Genomic DNA, 14,893 nt, shown 5'->3' on the forward strand with positions numbered 1-14,893 from the left:
AAATCAATCAGATAATCATTAATCACTAAATGCCAATATGGAAGAGCTGTACCTTGCATTTAATTTGTGCCTCATCGAACATCTGCAAGAGTGGGGGGAAGGAGGGAACACGAAGGGGAGGAGGAGGGAAAGTGAAGAGAAAGAAGGGGAGGTGAAGGGAAAGAGAAGGAGAGGAGAAACATTAGAATATTGAGGCACAGTATAGGCGCTTTGGCCCAGGATGTTATGCCAACTAAAAGTGAAGATAACTGAAAGCGTAATCAACGGAATTAATTTGCTTTGAAAGGTGGGCAGATTAACTACAAAAATGTGAATTAAAGGAAGTAACTTCAAAGTAGACTGTTAAGTCTTTTTTAAAAAAAACTGTACCATTTGAGATTGAATATCAGGAAACTAGGGACATCTGAGACAGGATATGGGTGGGAACATATGATTGGAATGTATGCCAGATGCATGAGGGGTCCTGAGTTTAATTGGTCCATGTCCACATTCAGGGTACCATGGTGCCCAGTTTACCCATAAATGCTCCTGCGGCAAGAGAGCTAGTGGTGTGGAATAAAATCGGCCATCAACCCAAATCTTAATCATAATGTCAAAACTGCTGAAAAATCCCCATGTATGAATGTTCGGTTAGGACTTGGCTGGACTGTAGTCAAATAGCCTGAACAATGACCTATGTTCTTGATTTTAAAGGTTACTGGTCTTTATAACCACTGCATTCATCGACATCAATGCAATTGGCAGAATGGAGCAAGCTAAGGAAAAATGAAGGAAGCACTTTCACTCAGATGGTCGACATTGCTTCAAGACCAGTCAAGTTTATTTTATTGTCATCTGATTGCATAAGTCTTCTTCTTCTTTCTTTGGCTTGGCTTCACGGACAAAGATTTATGGAGGGGTAATGTCCACGTCAGCTGCAGGCTCGTTTGTGGCTGACAAGTCCGATGCGGGACAGGCAGACACGGTTGCAGCGGTTGCAAGGGAAAATTGGTGGGTTGGGGACAACCAGATGAAACAGCATTCTCTGACCTTGGTACAAAACACACAGACACATAGCCAGACATAAGATACATTACAGACAAACAATACATATGCAGGACAAGTATTCATATTTACAAATAAATATTGTTTTGTAACTATGAGAGTCATAAATGGTCAGTGTGAGCCATTCCTTTGGTCGTTCGGCATTCTCTCTGCTGTGGGAAGAAGCTGTTCCTCAGCCTGGTGGTGCTGGCTCTGATCCTCCTGGATCTCTTCCCCAATGGGGGTCAGTTAAAAGATGCTGTGTGCAGGGTGGAAGGGACCCTCAACAATTTTGCATGCCTTCTGACAACGATCCCGGTCAGTCATGTCAGTGGGGGAAGGGAGACTCCAGTGATCCTCTCTGCTGCTCTTATGGTCCTGTGTGTTGACCTCCAATCCATTTCTCTGCAGCAACTGTACCACACTGTGATGCAGCCGGCCAGGACGCTTTCCATAGAACTCGAAGATTAAACAGATCTTAAATTCACACTGAATGCAATTTGGCAATGTTTAAATAGCCTGGCGTCATTAGTGTGCCATTTTCTACCTTGTGGTTGTTGCCCGCCTGCCATCATGAGGGATCGGGCTCAAAGGTCAGCAGATGTACACATTACTTGGGTGGTGACAGCTGTTAATACTTCATTCACTTCCCCAAAAAATATAATCAATGTAGCTGTAACTTATCAATAATGGAAATTGCTCGTAGAACATGCTCCACAATAGTGCATTTCACTATTTGTTTTAAATCCTTAAAATGTGTTTGATAAAAATGCCCCTCTGTGGCTTTGTTGTAAAAAAAAATCTGTTGATAGGTTTGAATCTCTTGTGTTTTCTTACACAATTGTGTGTTGGTCCTGAAAGGCAATCTATAGCTGGAAGAGAAATGCTGGTCAGACTGTAATGCTGTCATGTGGTACAAGAACCAAGACAGGCCCACACTACTTCAGGGTGCTGGTAAAGAGGATGGCCATGAGCAAGGAAGGAGTTTTGTTCCCACAACTTCACACAACTCTGCAGGCCAAAGGCTTGTTTAATAAATAGGGTGGCATTCGTATAGTATCTTGGATCTCTACTGCAGGATATTATGTACAGTTAAGTACTTTTGAACTCGGAAATGCCGGAGGAACTCAGCCGTTTTCGCAGTGTCCACAAGAGGTAAAGGTATAGTACCGATGTTTCGGGCCTGAGCCCTTCTTTAAAGTATAAGCAGGCAGATGTCTGAATAAAGACAGAGAGAGAGGAAGGGGGAAGAATGAAAAGGGGAGGAGTCCAGACCAACTGACTAAAGATGTTTATTAGATAAGAGGAAAGGTGAGAATTGATTTTGGTTCTGTGAAAGGAGACGGGTGGGGGGGGGAGGGAAGTGAGAGGGAGACAGAGTTAGAGGAAGGAGACGGGGAAGAGTATAAATGGGGGGAGGGGGGCATTTTAACAAAAACAGGAAAAGTCAATATTAATGTCATCCATTGGAGGATACCTAACCTCTTCACACAGAACCAGTTCACCTGTGAGAGAAACTCAACAGGTCAAACAGTGGGCTTTGTGTATCTTTATCTTTGCTCGATAATCAATGTTTTGGACTTGCCATACTTGATCCCTTCATCAAAGTATGAGCAAAATGTAGGCCTCGGAACTCAAAGTGAGACAACTCCTGTATTTAAGTTTCAGAGAAGGGGAAGAGTGAACCAAATAGAGCGATCCTCTGTGATAGGGTGAAGACCAACATTGTCAAGTTAACAATGTCTTTCCAAACCAGTCATTGGAGACTGAAAGGGAAAAAAACCCAAATGGAAACAGAGCACTACAGCCAGTATTGTTGTGAGAGAGAGAGAGAGAACATTCAGAGTGGTTCCCTGAAATTTTCTTGCAATATTGAAAACCACTTGGCTATCTGTAGCCCTTGGGTCTTCAAGATGGGGTGTAGCTCATCAAAACTGTATTGGATATTGAAGGAGCAATGCAGAGGGTTAATGACAGAGAGATCACGGTCGGAGTTGGATCTAAAGGAATCGACCACTGAAAGTTCAGGGTCACGTTTACAGACTGAATGTGCATCCAATCACTGTTTGTTTTTGGCAGTGTAGAGAACACACCTTTATAGACCACTTCCATCCAACCTGCAAGGATGATCCTGAGCTTTCACTGTGTTCCATTCAATGTTCATGGCATGATCTCCTCCACATTTTTGCTTTTCCCTCTTGCCCTCTAGACACGATATGGTGTGTTTATCTCATTATCAGACTAGGAAACTTTTTGCATAATGATTGGCCAAATATACTGTATACTAGTTGGTGATAGCAGCTGGTGCCCTGTGTGTAATTTGCTGGTAGCCATCTGGTGTCTTGTGTATAACTGAATTGTCTTGTATAAGTCATTGCCAGCTATCCAATGCCCTATGTTTAACTCATTGCCAACCATCTGTTGTTCCAGGTATAATACCCCACCAGCTATCCAGTGCCCTTGTAACTGATTGACATTTGTTAAGTGCCCCATGCATACGTTGCTCCTCATTCTCTAATACCCTGATTCTAGCTCATTGCCTATTCTCTGGGACACTGCATACAACCATGTGCCAGCTCCCCCATGCTGTAACTCACTATCAGAGAGTGAGAGCCTGCAACCAATCAATCAATTTCTCTTGTATTATGCCAGTTGGCCTGCAACTATCTTTGTATAAAACTTACTACTGTTTCCATTGAATGTCAATTAATGATAATAGTTTCAGAGTAGCCATGAAATAAATCTCTCATGTCCACAGTAGAACAGATCTACAGAAATGTCTGACCAGCATTTTGGGCACTTTTATTGGCCTGAGGAGATTGAAGGGGAAAATTTGGAGATATTCCCATTCCTGAGCACAATCTAGCATGGTTCAAAATGATATATTTGTGGAAATTAAGTAAGAACCAGGTTGGACTTGGTAATTTCCACTTTTGTGGCTGTGTTGACTTCATTACCTGTTGGGAACCTTTTTTCAGGGGGAGATGTGATTTCTCTTCATAATGCCTTTCTCTTTTCCTCTAGGCTGTGCCTTCCTTACATACTGTGCAAGAGAATCTGCTATCAAGGCTCAGAATGCATTACATGAGCAGAAGACGCTGCCTGGGGTAAGTGAGGTTTTTATTTTGTTGCTTGTTTTCACCCTTATAACTGGATATTGACGCCATTTGTTAATCGGCATGAAGCTTGACAGACCTTAAGCAACGGCAATGCTTGTTTACGGCTGAGTGTGGCTCAAATATGTATTTTCCTGGCGCCTCCATTGTAATTAATGTAAAATAGGTGCCCCTCAGGGAAAGTTTTTGTCTGGGTTGCTGCAGGAGATTCTGATTAGAGGGCTGCTTTGAAGCCAACTACGTTTGCTTTCTATTAATATCGAAGGTTTTCAATGCAACCAATTTGGGATCAATTTGGATGAGGTTTGTAAAACTGTAGGGAATGGTCTTCCTTCTTGTTTCTGGTTCAGTTTCGACTCCAGCCCTTGGTCAGTGATTGGCTGGATCTACCTCCCCCTAGGATTACACTCCTTTACTGGAGCAAGCAAACAAATCTCGATTGCAACTTACAGGTCGACACTTGCCTTTCGACCCATGCTGTCTCGCAATGCTTGGAACATTTGCTTAGTAGTATTTTTTTCTCATTTTTTAAAAAAAATGGAAAAAGATTGTGACCTTTTGTGCCAGGAGGTTGTGCTCATAGGACTGGCAATTTAGTACTGGATCAGTTTGCTCTGGTGATGCGGCAACTTTTGGATAAAATGCTAAACCCAGGAACAGTCGGTCTTTTGAGATTTTTGAAGAATATTCGCAGGTAACATTTCTGGCACCCCAAGCCAACATTTAATTTCTTCACCCATCCCCAGCTACCAAACAAACAGATGAAAACAAGCAGGTAAAGTGGTTTTGCATCGTGGGTGGACTCTTCCAAGACTTGAAAGGACATTCACATATAACAGGATAGGTCTTTGTGAAATTCTGCACCATGTTAAGGCGCTGTGGTTCTCTTGAGTTTTCCTTTGGACAGTTCACTGCTGTATATCCAGTTACCCAATAGATTTAACCACTGTGGAATCCAAGAAGTCAATTCTGTGTATCAGTGGCTTGGTGCATTGGGACTAGCCACAGTGGAATAACAGGAGGAAAATACACTTACAAACTTTGTCCTGCTAAGCCTGTCTGGCCCCAGATGTCAGCTGAAACTGCAGCGTCGAAAATGGAAATTTTAATGCATGCGCATGAAAATTGTGTAGTTTCAGCTGTTTCAAGTGTAAGCTCTAGAATTCCCTTTAGCTCTTTCTCTCTCCTTCTATGTTTCTTTAAACTTTTCTCCTTGACTAAGCTTTTTTGCTCACCTCTCCCAATAAGTGACTTGAGTTCAAATTTTGTCCGAAACACAGATGGTAAAGTGTCTTGGGACTTTTTTTTTTGAATGTTTTATTTTTGATTTTACAGACTCATGCATTTCAAACAACACAGGAGAATATTCGTTCTCTTTTACAGATTATATTATACTGAGTCTTTTCCCCTCCCCCACTCCAAAACAATAAATCAATGAAAGCATACTGTCTTGGGACTTTTAACCAAGTAAAGGATGGTAAAGTATTTGATGGTTTTGATTTTGGGTGATCATTATTGATGCGTTTGCTTTGTGATTCCTTTTCTACCTCTCGGCTAGACTGGGGTGCTTAAATTTGATTCTGTTATTGCAAAATCAAGAGTTATGAACGCATGAAGAGTTAGAAAGTCGAGCTCCTTTTTAAAAATAAAATAAATTCTTACCTTTGTGTGAAGCCAGAAGGAACAGACATGCTTCTCCAGGCAGTGTAGTACATTGGGCCCTTGGTAACCTTACCCTCCTCGACCTTCCCATTCTTCTTCCCTCACTGCCAAGGACCCAATGACTGTCTGCTTGTTGCATCAATACCTGTGTAGTGGTAGACAGCCAGGCAATTTGTCAGTGAACTGCCTTTATAGTCGGTGCACTGGCTCATCTAAAACCTGATTTTGGATGAACTTTTTGTCATTGACTTTGGTGTGCCTGACTATTAAATGATCAGGCCTAGGAAGGTAAATGATTACAGCTGAACAATGACGGCTAGCTAAATGTTTAAATTTCAAGTTTTAATTTTTAATGTTTAAAATTTTAAATTCAGACAAACAGCATGGTAATAGGCCCTTTGACCTCCAACCCTGGCACATTTTGAACTGGGGGAGAAAACTAGAGAACCTGGCGAAGCCCTCTCAGGCATGGAGAGAACGTACAAACTCCTTACAGACAGTGTCGCTGACGCAAACTATGCCGCCTGTATCATTACCTGATTAAAACTTTGGAGAAAGTGATGGCAGTCACGTGTGATCCATAGAAGGAGCATGTCCAATAGGTCCTTCATTTCAAACTTACTTCCGTTCTTCAGTAAACTGAGACTGGTCCAGGGGCACCAAGTGGAAGAGCTCGCATGCTGGATATTGAAATAAAAAATAGAAAATTTGGTATCTCTATCACGTAAGCTGCTGGAAAATAGATAAAATAATTGGAACTGAAGTTCCTGGGGCAATGTGATTTTTGAGCTTGAACCTGGTCTCTGATTTCGGACTTAAACGTAGGATGTCGACCTCCCCTCTGAAGCAAGTGCTCTCTCGGCTTTAATGTTTAGCTTTTGGGGCAGCACAGTTAGCGTAGTGGTTAGCGCCACGCTGTCAAAGCGCCAGCGACCCTGGTTCGAATCCAGCACTGTCTGTAAGGAGTTTGTATGTTCTCCCAATATCTGCGTGGGTTTTGTCCAGGTGTTCCAGTTTCCTCCCACCCTTGAAAATGAACAGGGGTTGTAGGTTAATTGGGTGTAACTGGGTGGCATGGCCTCGTGGACTGGAAGAGCCTGTAACTGCCCTGTATGTCTAAATCATCTATTGGTGCCATTTTAGTTGTTTTTAGGTTATGTTCCTTTCTTCTGCGTAAACAGATAATCTCAGATGCAGGAATTTCAAGGGATCTTCAAAATTTCCTTTAACTCTTTCTTAAAAGTCGTTTAGGGAACTGGCAGATATAAATGAAATGCTTTTTGTAGCTTTTCAAGATCTCCGAGTTTTCTCCGACAATAAGTGATCATAGGAATATCAGCATCTCCATGTTGTACATCATTTTTACTTCAGCGGGACTTGCACTCTTTCTGTTGGTGCTGGGTAAAATTCCTGGTCCTGTCCGGCACAAGCCCTTTCCCGTGGAAATTACTGAAACATTAAGTTTGCAAGAGGTGTGGTCTTCTCAAGATGGTAGAAGTTGGGCTTTGAAAGCATCTTACCCACAGTGCTTCACCTGCAGCAACAAAAAGGCAAAGGAATTTACATTGTCCATAATGGGATGAATTGAGTGACTAAAATGGAATTACTCCTTAAAGAATTGGCCAGCTGTCTGTCATTTGAGGTTTTGCGAATTTCAGAGTTCTGCGAAGACTTGGCCAAAGGCAGGAGACAACGATGACCTGGCAATCAGGTGATGGTGGACCTCACTGCTATATTTACTCCTGAACCCATGTGCAGAGCACTGACATCATGGAGATGTGCAGGCTTGGTCCCCATCTTTGCATTTCTGTAGACCATTCAGGATGCCCTCAAATGCTTCACAGCCAAAAAAGTACTTTCAGCTACTGTTGAACTCTTGGTTCACAACAGCAAATTTACATATGGAGAAAATTCCATAAACAGTCATAATGATAATTGGTAGCATTGGCCAGGATACAGAGGAGATCACCCTGCTCTTCCTCAACTATCTTCCCAGGAGAGAACAGGGCCTTTGTTTAACAGCTTATCTGAAAGATGGCCAGTGGGCAATGCAGCATTCTCTCAGTATGACGCTAAAGTCTCTGGAGTGGGATTTTAACCCACAATCTTCGAACGCAGAGGGGAATGTGTTGCCCGCAGAGGACTGAGTTATTGAACGGCAAAAAAAACCAAACTGAATGCTAGAAACCTGAATAGAACAGAGCAGACAAGGCACCATCTGTGGAGCGTGAGAAAGAGTTCATGTTTCAGGTTGACGATCTTTCATTCAAAGGAATGAGTGCTTTTCATCTAATTTTCTTGAAGAGTTTAGGCAGAATGTTGGACAAGGCTCTTAAAATTTGGAAGCAGAATCTAAATCTGCATCCTACACACATGCACTGTTGGCAGATACCAGTGAAGCAGAAAGTGAATTGCAGCAGAACTCTGGAGATGAGGATCACATATGGCGGAGCTATCAAAAGAATTAACATCCAATGATTTGCCCACTGGCATTGTATCTGCTCCCTTGCTTACGGTGGTCAGACTTTTTACGATGGTTCGAATCTGCACTTTCAATTTCAAATTCTGATTTGTTCCTATGCTTGCGATATATGTTTTCCCCATCCCCAGCATCCAGCAATTAATTCGAGTTCAATGTTTCAAACATTCTTCATGCCCAGTGTGCTTTCAGCTGTGTATGTTAATAGTTTTGTCAGTGTGGAATAAAGGTATTCAAAATTGAATTATTAAAAATGGTAGGTGCAGTATTCTTTTATGACTTAAGATCATTTCGACTCACAATGGGTCTGCTGGATCGCAACCCCATCATAAGTTGAGGAGCACCTGTAAATTGCAAAGCCTATCATCTTTGCTGGGCTAGAAAACTTCTCGTTTATTTTGCACGCTAGCTACAATAATAATTGCTGTGAGTCCATCTCACGAAACCTAAAAAAAATCATGGATCCAGAAGTTCCCTCTTTAGACTATCAGTTCCCTGAAGCTCTTAATTACATTTGACAATTGTCCCTCTTTCTAGAAAGCAATATGGGACTGTTTCTGTTGAAGATGTTATAAAACAAAATGGTGCTCTGGAAGAGAAATCCTGCCTGAAGAGCATCTGGACAACTGAATCATTACTGTCAGTGGCACAGAATTGAAAGCTTGCAGGACGCCAGGACTGCAGGATTACAGTAATTTCAGAGAGTTGTACGACAGGGGAAAGTTTCAGATGAAAGGAATAATGAGGCAGTGGGAGAGGTTTAAAAACGCTGAGGAGGGTGTTAAAGCGATGAAACAATGTTGCTACGGTATTTCAGGCACTGGATGTGAATTTTCCTCCAGTTATGAGGGTGGCCAAGATTGTTGTTCTGAGTATTAGGTGGGAAACTTTATTCATGTTCTCGACCACGTAACTGACATTAATGGCTTGAGGGAAATGTATCGTATTAGTGTTACCTGCTTCAGACTCCACTGGTAATTGCATCACCAAAGAAACCCTTCACTCCTGTTCTTAGCTTGTGTAGTAAATGAGCCTTCGGCCAGTGAGGAAGCTGCCAAACTATTCATTATCAATAGTGGACTGGACCTTTCTCCTCAGCCACCGCTCATTTTGGACAGGCCCCTGTGGGTATTCGCTGTCTCTTTCAGCTTCATGCGAATGTAAAATGACATTCAAAGTGAAACAGGATCATTCCCATTTCTGGACTGTTTTAACTCACTCCTGACATTTGACAGGTGCCTCTGGGTTTGAGTCAGGTTTAGAGAAGAGAATTATATTATTCTCAGAAATGCGGCGATGACCTCATTCCTTATGCCTTGCTCCTCTTGGAACATTTTTATGGGTGGTGCAGTTACTAGAGCTGCTGCCTCACGGCTCCAGTAACTTGGGTTCAATCCTCACCCCAGCTGCTGCCTCCGTGGAGTTTATGTTCATATGAATTACCCTCCACATCCCAGTAATGTGTCATCAGTTATTTGGCCACTCTAAATGACCACTAATGTGAAGTGGGGTGGGGGGGGGGGATTGGGAGTTGATGGAGACAATAAAATTATTTGAGATATAAGAGCCAAAATAGGCCATTCAACCCCTAAAGTCTGCCCCTCCATACAATCATGAGCTGATCCATTCTCCCACTCAGCCCCATTGGCCGGCCTTCTCCCCATAATCCTTGATGCCCTGACTAATCAAGAATCTATCAATCTCTGACTTAAATACACTGAATGTCTAAGCTTCCACCAATGCCAAATTCCAGAGATTCACCCCTCTCTGGCTGAAGAAATTCCTCTAAATGGATGCTCTTCAATCCTGAAGCCTTCTAGATTCTTCCAGCACAGGCAACATCCTTTCTATGTCGACTCTGTCCATGTCTTTCAATATTCAAAGTGTTTCAATGAGATCCTGCATCATTCTCCTAAATTCCAACAAGTACAGGCCATGAGCTGTCAAATGTTCTTCATATGATAACCCTTTCATTCCCAGGATCTCTGAACCCTCTCCAACGTCACATCTTTTCTTAAATGAGGAACTCAAAACTCCTCACAATACTCCAAGTGAGGTCTCACCAATGCCCTGTAAAGCCTCAACATCACATCCCTGCTCTTGTATTCTATTCCTCTTGAAATGAATGCTGCATTTGTCATCTTCACCACTGACTCAACTTGAACTTTACCTTCAGGATATCCTGCCTGAGGACTCATAAGTCCCTTTGCATCTCCCCATTTAGAAAATAGTCTGCCTGGTTATTTGTTCTACCAAAATGCATGATTGTACACTTTCCAACATTGGGCAAGGAGGTGGCAAATTAAATACATTCTCCTAATCTGTCTAAACCAGTAGTTCTCAACCTTTTTCTTTTCACTCATATCCCACTTTAAATATTCCCTATGCCATCAGTCCTCTGTGATTAGTAAGGGATTGCTTAAGGTGGGATGTGAGTGGGAAGGGAAAGTTGAGAATCACTGCTCTAGACCCAATTGTCACTGAAATATTTTGCTTGAGAAAAATTGTCTGGTCCATTTCCTTTGGAGTTATGAAACCATGCACATAACGAGTCAATGAGGGTAAGATTACCCACATCCCACCTTAAGCAATCCCTTAATAATCACTTATGGCATAGGGAATACTTAAAGTGGGAAGTGAATGGAAATTAGAAGGTTGAGAACCACTGGTTTAAGTCCTTTTGCAGCCTCCCTGTTTTCCCAACATCAGCTGTTCCTCCACCTCCCTTAGTATCATCTGATTTAGGATATCAGCATAAAATGGATGAATGATAGGAAGTGTAGGCTTTAATGGACTTGAAGGGTCGAATTCTGTGCTGTTTTTCTCTGACTATGAAAGGTTATCACTGGGACAATCTGGTCTTCCCAAAGAAATGGTGGCTTCACCCCTTGTAGATTCGTCCCACGCTGAGCTTCCATTCCTTGTAAATCCTACCCCAAGCCAGCCCAGGACTCCAACAATCTCTCTACCAACCCCCCCCCCCCCCCCCAAGGTCTAAAAACCAATCAAGCACTCCATGTGACACTGTGACCCCTCCAGAGGTCGCAAAGGAGGCTTTTATTTTTCCACCCCAGTCTTAACTTGATCTTTGGTGGTAGTGCATTCTCATCACATTAGCACTCCAAACGCTCTGCTCCAGCCTCTCCTTCCCGAATCAGCCATCGCAGGGCACCTCTGCCTCTCTCTCTCCCCCCCACCGACCACCTGCCCTAGATGGATCAGGCCACAGACCATCCTGACCATTTCCCTTCACTGCCACCCAAGCCAGCCCTAGACCAGCTTACAAGTGAAGACATTGGGATGCTCCGGTGAAATGCTCTCAAGGGTGGAAGTGAAATGTGCAGCATAGTTAGGAGATGATGACTAACATGGTTGATGCAATGCTGGTGGAGGTCCTGGTGTCTGGTGCAGTAGAATTTCATCCAGTAAAGTGACCTGTAGCATTGACTCTCTTCTCTTCCCACGAATGCATCTGGGCCTACGGAGTATTTTGAGCATTTCCTGATTTTCTTTTAGATTTCCAGCATCCACAGTTCTTTATTTTTCAGTAACACCATGTCGCTTTATATAAATAACCCTCAATTGTCCTAACACACTTTGATGCAATGAAAGCTACACATTTGCTGCTTTTAAGAAAGGAATGGCATTTTGGATTCTGATTGAACTGGCATTTCCAAATAATAGAGATTGAGGCGGTCGATTGCTAAGGCAGTGCATTTAATCAGTAAGCGAGCAGCTGAATCTCAGCACCAGCAGAAAATTCTTGATGAAAATATATCTTACCCAAATGATGATGTCATGTCTCGAATGTGCGGTTGCCTGGGTGAAGCTGAGCATCAGACCCAGTCTTGTTAACGATCAGGTCATTTAAAATCGGGATCAGTCTATCACTGGAATTCCGAATTGGAGGGGGGTGCACTTTGATACTTGGGGGGGGGGGGGAGGGGGGGTGCACTTTGATACTTCCCTGTGCTGCTGCGACCAGGTATGTATGTTTAGCTGGCGCCTGCTGTGCCCAGACAGCTGTCACTAGGCAATGTGGGCATGATTGAGCCTGCAGGCTGTTGACAGATTGTGGTGCCCATGAGTCATGCTCACGTGGGTGCCTTATTGCTCACAAATAAACAAGACAGGAACCTTTACATCTCTTTATCCCAGTGGAATTAAAATCTGATTTCCTTTCCTCTCATCAGTGCTATTTCAGGACTAGTATGAGAATAATTTTCCTTTAAGCACTGAAACATTTGGAAGGCTTTAGCTTTAATGATAATATGCTTTCCTCCACAAATACTCTTTTTTTTCTTGTATAAGCAGTGAGCTGTGCGACCATTAAATGAGCCCGAGGAATTATTGAGCCCACCAGCATCGGGAAGCTCAATAATCATTAATGATATTTTCATTAAACCCCACTAAGTGATGTTCTTATATTGTTTATAAGGTTCTCATTAATGGAATAATAAATGAAAAACAACCAGACTTACTAAACCTTGTGCTTACAATTTCCTTCTTGTGAAATGACATAATATAATTCAGATCTGAACATGTACAGCATTTCCTAATTACATTATTGTTGTGGTATTTACAGAACTATCGTATAATCTGGATACTTAAATCCACATTTTGTAGGCTGATTGACTTCACTATGGATTAAACAGATGTTTAATTACAACCGATGCAGCAGCTATTGGAGTCGTACACATTAGGGACTTCGTGCTGTGATAGGTCTTCAACTTCCAAGCCATTTCTTTCTGCTTTACCGGGAAGAGACTAATCCTAAACTCTCAAAGGGGCTGCACGGTAATAATGACAGGATGACATTAATCGTGTAAAATGAAAATGGCCGGGTTGATGCTCTGCTTCTGAAATTCTGTTTCACGAACAATAAATGGATGGAACTGAAAACACGGGAGTAGAGAACAACACTGCATTGTTGTCTGATCAGGGTCAAATATTTATATCTGCTGTAACACAGTCATTGCATAGAATTGATATACAGCACTGAAGGAGACCATTCAATCTAATGTGTAAGTGCATTAGTTGGTTGAGCTAACCAAATCTTCTGCTCTGCACCTCTAGCCCTAGCCCATTTTCTTGAATATGTATTCAATTTCCTTTTAACCTTTTTTCCACTATGCTTTGGCAGTGCATTCCAAACCACGACAACATGTTGTGCACAGGAAATTTCCCTCACATTGATCTGGATTCTGTTCCTTTCACCTTTAAATCTATGTGCTTGTCCAATATATCAAAACTTTGAACATCTCCATTAAATCTCAAAGGCTTGCCAGCGACTATACTTTGTGAGGTGTCTGAGCTATGTCTCCGACTCTCATAACTTCTACAGCATTCCAGCTGGTTGCATCACTGCCTGGTATAGAGGTGTCAATTTTTAGGACAAGAATAAATTCCAGAGGGTTGTTGACTCGGCCTGCCACATCACAGGCACCAGACGTCACTCCATCGAGGACATCGACATGAAGTGGTGTCTTAAAAGACCCCCATCATCCAGGCCATGCTCTCTTTACTTTGCTACCATCAGAGAAAATGGTACAGGAACCTGAAGATGAGCACTGAATGGCACATTCCCCTCCTCCATCAGATTCCTGAATAATCAATGATCCAAAGACGCATCCTTACTTTTCGTGCACTATTATTTAAATTTTTTTTATATAGTAAGGTTGTAAGATGGTTATAATCTGAATGTTTGCTCTATGACGCTGTTGCAAAGCACTGAATTGCATGACTTGTTCATGACAATAAATCTTGATTCTGATTCTAAACTTTTTTTGCATACACGCCTTTCAGCCATATTCTCTGGTCTTTGTCAGGTAACTGAAGCCCCTCAAACTTTGTATAATTCCAGTAAATCTGTTTTGCATTCTCTCTAAAAACTTGTCATTTCTGGATGTGATGCCCAGAATAGATCACAATATGTTGCTGGAAGATTGGAGGGTATGTAGTTCCATGGTTTAAAAAAGGTGCTGGAGTAAATCTAATAATTATAGACCTGAAAGTTTGACATCAGTGGTGGGTAAGTAAATGGAAAGTATTCTTAGAGATGGTATATATACATATTTGGATAGGCAGGGTTTGATAGGAACAGTCAACATAGATTTGTGAGGGAAGATCATGTTTAACAAACCTTATTGATTTTTTTTTGGACAAGGTTACTAGGAAAATTAATGAGGGGAAGGCAGTGGATTTTGTTAATATGAATTTTTAGTAAGGCCTTTGATGAGGTTCCTCAGATGATTAGTTAGGAAGGTTCAATCATTAGGTATTAACATTGAAGTAGTAAAATGGATTCAACAATGGTTGAATGGGAGATGCCAGAGTGTCATATTGGAAGTGGTATGCCTCAGGGTTCAGTATTGAGTTCATTACTGTTTGTCATATACATTAATGATCTGGATGATGGGGTTGTAAATTGGATTACTAAGTATGTGGATAATATGAAAATAGGTGGAGCTGTAGATGGTGAAGAAGGGCTTCAAAGCTTGCAGAGGGATTTAGGCCAGTTAAAAGAGTGGGCTGAAAGATGGCAGATGGAGTTTAATGCAGATAAGTGTGAAGTGTTATATTTTGGTAGGGCTAACCAAAATAGGACATATAT

At 42.0% G+C, this 14,893-nt stretch overlaps 1 protein-coding gene and 1 long non-coding RNA gene across 2 annotated transcripts in view; one reads left to right on the forward strand and one right to left on the reverse strand.

Moving 5' to 3' along the window:
* Nucleotides 1–14,893, forward strand: part of celf5a (cugbp, Elav-like family member 5a) — a 428,125-nt gene that overhangs the window by 36,772 nt on the left and 376,460 nt on the right. The window contains exon 2 of the mRNA XM_069928064.1: nt 4,048–4,130. Coding sequence (XP_069784165.1) covers nt 4,048–4,130 — 83 coding nt within the window. The remainder of the gene's footprint in view (nt 1–4,047; nt 4,131–14,893) is intronic.
* On the reverse strand, nt 819–12,197 carry LOC138758730 (uncharacterized). The gene is made up of 3 exons (XR_011354406.1): nt 12,064–12,197; nt 5,802–6,481; nt 819–1,029 (listed from the first exon to the last, which is right to left on the reverse strand). It is a non-coding gene; the product is annotated as an uncharacterized lncRNA (long non-coding RNA).

This window comes from Narcine bancroftii, chromosome 3 (assembly GCF_036971445.1).
Source record: "Narcine bancroftii isolate sNarBan1 chromosome 3, sNarBan1.hap1, whole genome shotgun sequence".
NCBI classification, from domain to species: domain Eukaryota; kingdom Metazoa; phylum Chordata; class Chondrichthyes; order Torpediniformes; family Narcinidae; genus Narcine; species Narcine bancroftii.